We start from the raw sequence: 11408 nt of genomic DNA, 5'->3' as shown, positions 1-11408 counted from the left end.
TAAAACCTAGCAGTGCTGAGGTAGGAACAGGCTGTCAGTAAAACATGAAGCACCAGAGACTGCTGGAATCAAAATTTGTCATTCATAGGCTCCTGATGCCTAAATACCACAGCAGGCAACCAGTGTATTACCAGCAGGCTATTCCCATAAAAGCACTGCAATTTTTTTTTTCCAATATAATTGTAATCTTTTATCAATTAAGAAAGTTTAGATTCTTCAAAGTCAGGCTTGAGCTGATGGCCCCTATTACTATTCAATTTGTCTTAGAGCTATGAATTGCTTTTAGAAATGGTGCAATATATTGAATATATTCAATATTGATTGAATATACTATCTTGAGCATCCTTTTTGTCATTACACATGATCTTGTTACAATAATTTTCCATTTTGAGAGACACTAGCTCAATTTTTTCTATGCAGAAGTCTGTTGTGTTCTGCCAGAGCCACTTGATATCAGGAAGTGTTTGCAGTGTGTAGCAATTTATTGAAGTAAAATAGGCACAGCTCAAGGGTAGTGGGACTTGTAAGAACCAGTAATGATTGAGGATTTTCAGAACCATTCTTCAAAAAAAGGATTTTGAGATAGGAGTCAAAGTAGAAACCTAAAGAGAAGAATTATTTATTCAAAATCTGATGGTTTGAGTTACTACATATGGTACCATATATGCCATAAAATAACTAAGTTTAAATGATCCACTGTATTAATACAAGTGTACTACTACCCTCCTCTTCTTCATATCAAATAGGCTACAATAAAAATTAGAACACTCTGAAGTAGTGTTCTTAATAAATAATATTATAATAAACTCTGCTTGTTTATTTTTTACTACTTTAATACTTACAGAACTATTTCTTCCAGTTGCCTCAGATTCTTCCAAGAAAACAAAAGCCTGCAAAGGTGTACTGTTTTTTCACACAATAATCACTCCATGGTTATTTTGGAAGACCAACTTTAAAGATGTAGATACTTTTAACATTAGTTAAGGGCTGTCTCCAAATGCATTAGAGCACTGCAACACTTTGTACTCTCAATCTCTTCTGCAAAAGTTTTACCAAAGCTCATCCATGAGCATGTTTTTGATCACTTGAGTGCAAAAGTCTCACTAAAAGACCGTGAAAGAGATTCAGAGCAGCAGCAGATGCAGCTCCCTGCCTTTCAAAAGCTTCAGCTAAATCCAAAGAAATTTCCAGGACTCTAGAGCTAGACAACTCGGATTCAGTGATCCTTGTGGGTCCCTTCCAAATCATCATACTTTGCAATTCTGTGAACTTCCTTTGAATATCTTCAAGAGCACAGACTCATCCCAACTGTGGCAGCAGAAAACTCTTGAGCCAGACAAGGCCTTGCAATGCAGGGTAACAGAAACAAATGAGATGGTAAAAATGTACAGCTAGGAATCAAGATATTCACCTAGACCTGGGAGAAAGCCTACAGCTGCTGCTCAGTGCTTAGCTGTGATCAAATAACCACACTGAAAAAAAATCTTTTCAAGGACCAGATTCCAAAGCTTCTCAGGCTGCACAGAAATCTATTTCCCAGAAATTATTTAGACTCCTGTCCTCTTTTTCTGTTTATAGTGTAGTGACAGTAGATTGTAGAGACCATCTTTCCTTTCTATTGGATGAATTCTGCTACCTCTATAGGAAGAGACCAAAAAGGCTTGAAAGAGCCAGTAGTGGGTGGAGTGCTTCTGTTTTCAGTCTGTTGTACAACAGCACCATCCAGCTGTCAAAAAAAATTATCAAACAATACCACTATCCACATTTGGTCCTTATATCACAAGCAAAATAAGCAATTACACATATTTAAAAACTAAAGCCAATCGACAGGTCCCTTCCCTGGTTCTTAGTTAATTATATTGATCCAATGTGGTATGCTTTTTGGGTTAATATACAAGACTGTGCTTTAGGGAAATTAAGAATTCAGCCCAGGCTTTTTTTTGTCCAGTAAGAAAGGCAAGCTGAAGCTTACCTCTGTTTCAGTGAAGTGTGGAACATAAGCTCTCAGGTATGAGGAAAAGACCATTATCTCTGGCTTAACACCGAAGGTAGTTAATTGCACTACAAAAATTAAGGGAAAAAACTCCCAAGAGCCTGTATGTTAGCTATCACACTTTATCGCTCAAGCTTCAGTAGTGACAGCAAGAACAGCAACCTCACGTGAGGGATAAAAATAATAATTCATACTCAAGTAACAGATCACTCTTGAGAGACATTAAGACATTACAACATGAAGAAAACTCCTTGCTCTCCCAAGATTTTACATCAACTTGTGTTATTTCACAGTAAGGCGTATGCAATGGAAATAAACAGTGGCCCCTAAAACAGATTTTAATCTACAAGGTCACTCCTTAAATTTCCCTCAGTTCAACACTGAACTAAATTCTGTTGTAACATCCACAAGCATCCATGTGCATCCACTGATGTTTGGAAGTCTAATGTTAGACTCTTTGAGCAATACATGTGCCATAGCCCATCCTGTGATTCCCCATTCCTGCACTGACACCTGAAAGCAGTAATGCATCTCTTTCTCTGATTTTTTGAAGACCAGTACTAGCTCTTTACAAGCACCTGACAAAGCAGCACAGGGTACCTACCAATGCCAAAATATAGGGCAGTCATCCTTTAAAAGGAAACAATGCTAGTGGAAGCTTCCCAAGTAAAAATTGTCAGGGGAAAAAAAACAAAGGTTCAAGTGCAACAGTTAAGAGAAAGAGCATTTCTACATGACAAGAAAACACCTGAAAGGAAATCCTAGGATAAACTGAGATAACTTGAGATAAGCTCAAGTTCCTTAAAGTTATGGAAAGAAGAATCAACATAACCACATCAAGAACATGATGATGTTCTTCCTGCATATATTTAAAACATACTGTAAATTTTAACAAGCCCAGAATTTAAGAGCACAGGAATAGAAAAACAGCAAGCACTAGAATAGTAGCTAAAGCCATAGGAGAAAAGAACATGTCCAAAGATACAGCAGAGGTGGCAAATGACAAACCTGTGCCAAGTAGGAGAGAAGGTGCCCTTAGACAAGCAAGGCAGTAAAGCCAGAAGAGTCTGAAGAGACACAGCCCTAAGGAAGAGGACAATACCTGTCCAAAGTCTGCAGACTAAAAAGATCAAGGAGAGGTAAGGTTAATGAGGAAGTATTATGGCTAAGTTTAATGAAAGCAAGAAGTTCTCTCACTATGAAAGAACAGAGAACACACAACCCTCACAAAGAGTAATATTAGAAAGTCACTGCAAAACTACGTCATTAGATCAGAGAACAAAAGTACTAGAAAAAAACTGCAATGAGAAGAGACAAAAATCTTAAAATCAGTCAAAGAATAACTGGTGTCAAACGGGGGGGAAAAAAAAAAAGAGGAAAGATTGGAATGTAGGAGGGTATTAACAAGTGGCAAGGACATAGCAAAAAAGAGCAAGCCCTTGAATCTTGAATGAAAATATCTTCAGCTCCACAGAGAAGGACAAAAACAAACAAAGAAAGCCAACCAAAGACAACAAGAACAAAAACATGAACACAGAGGAAAATGTTGAAGTTTGCACTTTCGGTGAAGAGAAAGTAATTTGAAATAAAAGACTCTTATTATCTCAATGGGAGAAAGTACATTTTCCTTGCCAGGAACTGACAAGAGAACTTGTGACATGCTTAAAGGCTGCACAGCTTTGCTTGGAGAATTGTATACTCAAAAGGCATAGAGTTACACACTCATTCCAACCAAGAGGGTAGGATCAATCCATTTCAAACTCAGATGTAGATGGAGAACAAAAAGGAGGAGCAAAGCAGATTTTGTAGTTGCTACTCAGATCAAACAACAAGGAATGAGCATTAAAAAAAAAAAAATCACAGCAAGCATAGAAATTGGTCTATAGTGGAAAGAAACAAGACAAGCCAGACAGGAGAAACAGAAAGCCATGAAGTCTTTCCAAAACAGTCTAAATAGAGAGGCAACACTTTTACACCATCCTTCATGAGGTCAGCCAGAGTTCTGCCAAGTTGATCCCAGTAAGAAGTAAAAGGATTTCACATGGAACCTGAGCTCATGACAGTAGTTCTTCTGTTTTATCACAGGATAGGAGCTTTTAAGACAGAACACCAGAAGGTAAAAAGTAAAAACCACTGTTCCCACTAGACAGAACTTGTTTACATTTATTAGTTGTTCAATTTAGCTAAAGAACCAAGTTTATTTAAGATTAGAGTACCTGTTTAAACTGAGCTTTGTAATCTTGTATGAGTAAGCATTTCCAAACCCCAGGTTTCAGCTGTCCAGAGTCTTAGATGGACTATAGTTAAACCTGCCATGTCACTCAGAGGATCTGTTTACATGTCTGCAAGTCCCCCCTGCCTGCCCGCCACTAAAGTATCTATTTACTATCCACAGAAATTACTATTCAGCTCAGACCTGAGTTCAGTTTCATCTTCACCAGTCTCTCTAACCTTTTAAGTAGCAAAGCTTGCAGATCTGATTTACTGCAAGCTTCTGCTGTCACTGACAAGTGCAGCAGCAGACCTAATGATCAGATTGTTGGATTTAAGATTTCAGTTCATGAACAGTCTTATTTAAACTGGGAACACTGAATACAACACATGTGAAAACAGTGAAAATCACACATGGTAAATCCATACTATTGAGCAGAACAGCTTAGTACAAGAAACACATTGCATGTACCAGCTTCTCAACCTTCTCCAGTCTTAGAACCACACTACAATGCCCACCAACCCCATTATTTTCAAACAGACTTTCTGCACATCACATTAATTTTATATTTAGCATTTCACAGTAAGGTAGTTTCTACTTCCAAAAGTTCCTAAACAAGTTGCATTGATACCTGTATCTCCCAATAAAAAGAGGTCAGGTTCCTATGGCAGGAAGTATGAATAAACCCAGGAAGTTCTATCCTAGAAAGCTCACACATTTCAAAGTTTAAGCTCTTATTTTAATCCAAGATATGGCAGCAGTAAAATCCAGTTCATAAAACGGTAACTTGCTGCTGCTAAGTCTTCATATATACAATGACAACAGTCAATTCAGGTTTCTAGTTAGTAGGGCTTCCCCATTGATTCCAGTATTTTCTTTCTTTCTTCTGCTGCAGGCATCTCTGGTTTCACACCATTTCTCTTCCTTTGCATCATAATTTCATGCTGAAAATATAACAAAGTGACCGTGAGAACAGATTTTGCAGAATCTCTGCTCCTGGGCTCTGAATGAACAAAATTCTTTCATAGAAAAATGCTTGATATATCAAGATCCAGCTGATAACTAAACATACTAGTAGTTAGTTCAAGTACCTGACTGTTTACCTTGCTGCCTCAGAATACAGTGCAATCAGTATTCACATTATTCTATGCCAGACTAATGCACAATCATCTCTAACAGGCTATTTTTGCAGTTGACACAAGTATGTAAAGGCTAAGCTAAAACCTCTTTACTACAATAGTATAAGGAAAGAAAACAGCAGAGAACAGTTTAGCTGCACATAGTTTCTCATGATACTTCTCTACCATCGAATAAGCTTCATATTAGGTTAAAGTAAACATGATCCAAGTCAGTGGGAAACCAGATAACCTTACCTTGCCTCAGAACTTTTCCACTGCACTGGTTCAAAAGAGAACTTATTACTAGAAATATGCGACTCAAGTTGAGAGGAAAATATCAGGTACTGCAAGAAGACTGACTCACAATCTCAGAGATTAAACTCAGAGCAATCAAGAGAAGTAAATTGATGTGCATGTGCCTAAGTCTTCAAGCAATGAATACTGAGACTACCTGGGCTGGTAAGTTACCATAAAAACATCATTAGCCAAGTTTAAAGGGTTCAGAAAGTAGCATGTCAGAAGTAATCTCCATAAAGCAAAACAAGGATTAAAAAATTTAGAAAGTTTACTGTGCTTACCCAGAATTTCCTGCAGTTTTTGTACTTCAAAAAATAATCAGTACACATATCCTTGTTATAGTTGTTGTCATCCATATATTTTGTAGTGGCATCTGTTTCCTTTAATAGGGGAAAATATACTTCAGAGCTGAGGGAAGTTACTGTACTCAGTATTTAAATAGTTTAACAAGTCCCAGAATATCTATGAAGATAGGAGTGAACTCTTCAGATGAAAGAACACTATCAAAGAGAGCAAAGGAACACCTATTACAAAGGATCATCAGTACTTCCAAGCAGTGATTTCATTTGGAGATAACAGAGAATAAATAGTACTCTCCAGACAGTAAGTACAGAGTCCACAGAATAGTTGTTTACAACGATGCTCCATATAACTCACAAAAGACTTTTAAAAAAAAACCAAGCTTGTCTAACCAGGATTTCAGGCTCTGGTTTTAGGGACAGACAGTTTAAGAGACTGCCAACAGTTGTTTTTACCCTTATTTATGGGGAATTACTTGTTTTATGCTTATTATAATGGATGATTTTCAGCCCTTCCCATCTTCACACTCTTAAAAACTTTTAATGCAAACTGCTATAATGCAAGTGTGCTATCCACAGAATAGTCCCCTAGAAAGTGCATTATATAACATTGAAATGTACAGACAGACATGTCAATTTGATCATCTTACCGCTAGACATGGATTTATATCATGATCTCTAAGCTTTTTTGCATGCCTGGACATTCTAGGCAGACACTCGTACCTTGCTAGAAAGGGAAAATAGACAGGTTAAGTACCTACTTTTAACAGTGATTAAGTCTGAATCTCAGTATTTAATAAAGGTCTTCTAGTAACACAGTTTTGTTATCTTAAAAAAAAAAAAAAAAAAAGCCCCAAACTTCTTTTGCCAAGTGTTGCTTCAAAAGAAGTAACAGCAAGACAACACTGGCAGGTTTAGTCCATCACCAAGACTGTTCACTCCCTGATGAACTCCTGCAGAGAACGGAGCCACTGCAGCAGCTCTCACACCAGCCTGTGTATCATGGAGGAAGTGACCACGTGCAGGAGAAACAGCTCCATAGAAGCTGTTCACAGCCAACACACTGTAGACACTGCAATTAATAGTGTGTGGGAGGAATGCACAAGTAAACTTTTCCAGATTTATTCCTACTCCTTAGCTGGATCACATCTGCATCTCCACTGAGCTTTCCCAAGTGCCCAACTATCTCCATGTTGCTATATCAAATATGTAATAGAAAAAGAACTGGTTTCACCGCAAGGTGGGACCAGACCCACATACACTGTGTATGACAGCTTGAATCACATTTTTTACCATTTAGTAGTTTGACACTGACTCTAGGAACTGTAAGCTTGAGAGAGACAAGAGTTCAGTGCCAAGAATCTACACCGATCCAAGATGATGACATCAAGATGAACAGCGGACCCTCTTTCCCTTTACAGCTTCCTATACATTGCCTATGGCACACATATGGTGATACAGGTATGCGTTTCAAACAAATACTAAATCTAACAAAAAATAAATTAATGTTGACCAGATGACTGCTTGAATCAATGCAATCAGAAACACAGGACAGAAGGAGCTAATGAAGGACACAGCTTAATCTTGTTTTTTACTTTCCTGAAAAACATTGATGTTAATTCTTAACCAAGACCTGTTTCTGTGCATTAGGGAATGGTAAGTGCAAATATGCAGTAAAAAGCCTATTTTGCTTGATACCAGATGGAAAAAAAAATTCAAGTACTGCTCTTCATAGCTCACAGAAAACTGTTTTAGATAGGGTTTCTTCTTTAGGCAAGAGTAAACTATTCCCAGCAAACACGCCTTAGGTTTTAAAAGGCTTTTCCTAGTGCCTGGAGTACTCTTCACTTTCCATATGATCATCTTCTGAAAATGGGCCTTTTAATTAACAGCATCAGGAAATGCTTCCACTTTCCTTTGAGAACTAACCAGTGCCTAAGTTCATTTCACAAGCTAGGCAAATGTTCTCTTTTTTGGTGGGTGCAACTGCATTTTTGATCAGGCACTTCCAACTCAAATAGAAACACAGGTACACTAGCATCATCACAGACTTCAAGAAAGGAGGAGAGAAGGCAGAAGTACGAAGCAAAAGCAGCATGCCACAACGCCTCACGTAACTCACCACAACAAGATACAAGATTTTTAGATGTTTGCATGTGTCTGTGTTATGACTCTGCATCTCACTGATATTACCACCTAATCAGACATGCCTCAAGGTGTACAGTGTTAGTCTAACTTCAGACTTACTCTTTGAAAGAATACTTGTGAGTCACAGGATGTGCCATCATCATCAGTGTCCCTTATACAAACTGCACTTGACACTTTCAGCTTGATTACACTACCAGAGTCTGCAACCGTGCCCAGCCTAAGAAACAATACACACAATCCATTAAACACCTACTTAACGAATAAGCAGTTCGGGTGCTAATGAAGATGCACAGCTCAGAGCGGGCAAATGCTTAAACATTCTTAGTACTACCCAAAAGGTCCGATAGCTCCTGCACGTGTTGCACTCTCCCCCTCTCCGAAGTACTTCAGACTTGAAACATTATCAGCTGGAAGGGCAGGCGGGTCACGCCGAAATGCTGCTGTGCGACTGAATGAGCAGTTGGGCAGGAAGCGAGCTTCCCCCTCCTCCCAGGTTTTACACATGTACGGGCTTTCCTTCCTGCTTTCAGATTACAGGTCAGAGCCCAACCACAACCGAAGGCTTGTCTATTCCACAGTTCTTAATTATGCTTTAACACATTAACAGTTGTAAACGGTACCACAGAGAACCAGGGCTGTTGCTGGCACTCTTTAACCCTAGGGCTTTTTCAGTTAATAAACCATCAGGGCACTTCGCTACAGGCTCCCGCCCATTGAAAAGCGTTTGGTCTGCTCTAAATGTACACACATAGATACAAATTTGCTAATTATGCTGCAATATAGACCAGCTCATTAAAACTTTGAGCCCTGGAGCCACGGCCATACTAAAAATCGTACAGCTTTTTGGGCTATTACCGCGGCGGAGGCAGGAGGAGGCAGCCGGCGGGCCGGGCCGCTCAGCACCGCGGAGCCGCCGCCTCGCCCGACTCAGCTTCCCGGAGGGCCGGGGGCCGTCCAGGTGCCGAGGCGAGGCCGGCGCCCCCCCCGCGCGGTCCCTGCCTTCCGCCGGCGGCGGAGCGCCCCGCGACCCTTCCCCCGCCCCGGGCCGTTCCCCGCGGCCGCTCCCGCCGCCTCCCCTCGGCACCACCTGCCGCCAGGGAGCGGTGCCCGGGCCGCGCCGCCGCCGGGCCCGAGCGGGGCTGCCCCGGCCCGCGGACGACGAAGGTCGAGCGAGTCTTTCCTCCGCCGGCCGGGAAGGGGAAGCGGCCGGCGGGCGCAGCGCGGGTCGCCGCCGGCAGCACTCACCTCCGTCCCCGGCCGTGTCCGCGGGAGCCCGGGGCGGGAGGGGGGCAGCCCGTCTCCAATTCGAAAGACGTCAGCGACTCGGGCAGCGCGCTTAAGTACGGGCGCAGCCTACCCCGCTCCCGGCCCCGCGGCTCCCCCCGGCCCCGCGCCGCCGCCGCCCACGCCCCGGCGGCTCTGAGTGGCACGGCCGGGCCGCCAATGGCGGCGGCGCCGTGCCCGCCCCGGCCGTGAGCGGCGCCTCCTTCCACCAACGGGGCGGGCGGCGCGGTCCGCAGGCGCCGGCGGCGGGGCGCGGCCGCGGCCCTGACTGACTGGGGGAGGCGTCCAACCCGCGGTGCGTGTGGGCGGCGGGCGGTGTGGGCGCGGCGTGTGCGGCAGGCTGGGCTGCACCGCAGCGCATACACTACAATGGCTGCTGGAAAGACGGGAAAGCAAACAATTTCCAGGCCCGCCGCGTCCAGCCCGAAATATGGGGAAAAAATTACAGAAAAATCGGAGAACACTGTAAAGGGTGGAAACGGGGCGCAGAGGGGATGCTGAGGCTCCCGCGGTGAGTCTGCTGCGGGTTTGGGGGGCAGGCGCCGGGGTTTAGCAGGGAAATATCAGGGTTATTTAAATTATGAAGGGGGAGGAGGAGAAGGAGGGGGGAGAGGAGAGAGGAGCAGCGAGCAGTGAGGAAAAGTTTGTGTTAACCATCCCTCCCTTCCATCCCTCTCCCCCCATCTCCCGCAGCCCCCCGCCGCCCCGCGTCGGACCCCCCCGGGGGGAAAAGCAGGGGAGGGGAGGCGAGGCGAGCGGTGCCCCCCCCACCCCCCACCCCCGTTCCCCTCCCTCGGAGGGAGAAAGAGATGATTTTTCAGAAAAACCTCTCTCAGGAGTTTCCTCCACTCCTCCCCTCCCTCCCCGCGGCGCTCTGTTGGTTCGCGAGGAGCGGGCGAGGCGGCGAGGCTGCCCGGGGGACGGCAGGAGGGCGCGGGGTGCCCGCCGCCGACCCCCGCCGCGGGCCGGGCCCGGGGCCGCGGGGCAGGGGCAGGGGCAGGAGCTGCGCGGCCACCCCCTCCCCTCCTCGCCTCTCCGGAGCCTGTGCTGTGAATGCAGTGACAGCGGCGAGAGCGGCGAGAGAGGGAGCGGAAGACATTAGAGACCGCGGTGCCGAAAAATGAGGGAAAAAATTAATATAAATTCGCCCACCGCCTCAAACCGGACAAATTTCGCACAGAAATTTCCCCCGTGGACCCGGCTACCCGTGGGGTGTCCCCCGGACCTGGCGGCTGCCTCTTTGGGGGGATCCGGAGTGACTTTGGGGCACTCGACCCCCCTTTCCCGTCGTTTTTTGGACAAAAGTTTTTTTTTTCGTAATAAAGAAACGAATTTGCCTGCTCTCCCCCTCCGAGTAGCCCAGGAGCTTTTCCCTTCCCCATCGGTGTGTGTTTAGAGAAAAGTGTGAACCCAAGTAAGTGCTGAGTCGTGTTGCATTGGGGAGGGGGGTTTGCTAACTGAAAGCAGGAGAGATCCGGAGAGAGAGAGAGAGAGCAGGGACAGCTTGTTGTCAGTATCATAAACAACCAAAATGGAGGGAGAACTGAGGCATATAACAAAATAAAAATCAGAAAAAAATGCCAAAAAATACCTAAAAATCGGGGCTGCTCCCCCTTTTCTTCCTCAAGGTAACAGAATAAAACTCGTGTCTTCCCGAGACCGTTTTAAGGTTTCAGGGAGCAAGGAGTTAATATTTATTATTTTTTTTTGTTGATGAATTCTTTGAAAAGGCAAAAGCCTCTTATAACTCGCCACCGACAATGAGAAAACGTGAAAATCCCTTTCAGGACAGAGAGGTAGGGGGAGATGATGGTGCAGAAAGTGTATAACTTGGGGGTAATGTGGAGTGATCCTAGATAAGATAAATGCTGTATGTGGTGCTTTATAACTTCCTTTTTAATGCTTTTTTTGGTGTGTGTGTGTTTGGGGGATTTGGGGAGATGGGGGGCTCCTTTCTTTTCCTCTGTCTTTTTCTTATCCTTTTTTTTTTTTTTTTTTTTTTTTTTTTTTTTTTTTCGGACCGGAATGTAATGCTTTTGTAGTGTCACTTTCCTGAT

General features: G+C 43.8%; 2 protein-coding genes across 6 annotated transcripts in view; one reads left to right on the top strand and one right to left on the bottom strand.

Annotated features, from left to right (window-relative positions):
• Positions 1-601: 601 nt before the first annotated feature.
• CHCHD7 (coiled-coil-helix-coiled-coil-helix domain containing 7) lies at positions 602-9502 on the bottom strand. 2 transcript variants are annotated; one of them, XM_062489175.1, is made up of 5 exons: positions 9313-9502; positions 8167-8284; positions 6570-6646; positions 5902-6000; positions 602-5149 (listed from the first exon to the last, which is right to left on the bottom strand). In XM_062489175.1, the coding sequence occupies exons 3-5, from the start codon at positions 6621-6623 to the stop codon at positions 5048-5050; spliced, it is 255 nt and encodes an 84-aa protein (XP_062345159.1). In that variant the 5' UTR covers positions 6624-6646; positions 8167-8284; positions 9313-9502; the 3' UTR covers positions 602-5047. The 2 variants fall into 2 exon arrangements, with proteins under 2 accessions (XP_062345159.1, XP_062345150.1); XM_062489166.1 differs by lacking the exon at positions 8167-8284.
• Positions 9503-9713: 211 nt separating this feature from the next.
• Positions 9714-11408, top strand: part of PLAG1 (PLAG1 zinc finger) — a 52621-nt gene continuing 50926 nt past the window's right edge. For all 4 annotated transcript variants that reach the window (XR_009933035.1, XM_062489154.1, XM_062489146.1 and 1 more), the window contains exon 1: positions 9714-9862. The gene's annotated coding sequence lies outside the window, so the exon portion shown is untranslated. The remainder of the gene's footprint in view (positions 9863-11408) is intronic.

Source organism: Cinclus cinclus, chromosome 1 (assembly GCF_963662255.1).
Source record: "Cinclus cinclus chromosome 1, bCinCin1.1, whole genome shotgun sequence".
Lineage (NCBI taxonomy): Eukaryota > Metazoa > Chordata > Aves > Passeriformes > Cinclidae > Cinclus > Cinclus cinclus.
The sequence above is the reverse complement of the archived record's forward strand: the minus strand, read 5'-3'. Positions and strand labels throughout refer to the sequence as shown.

Excerpts from the sequence above, each read along its gene's own strand:
- CHCHD7 (XM_062489175.1), bottom strand. The coding sequence starts at position 6,623 with ATGTCCAGGCATGCAAAAAAGCTTAGAGATCATGATATAAATCCATGT. Across the intron at positions 6,001-6,569 it reads ATATAAATCCATGTCTAGCG|GAAACAGATGCCACTACAAA; the intron begins GTAAGATGATCA and ends CCCCTATTAAAG. Across the intron at positions 5,150-5,901 it reads AAAACTGCAGGAAATTCTGG|CATGAAATTATGATGCAAAG; the intron begins GTAAGCACAGTA and ends TTATATTTTCAG.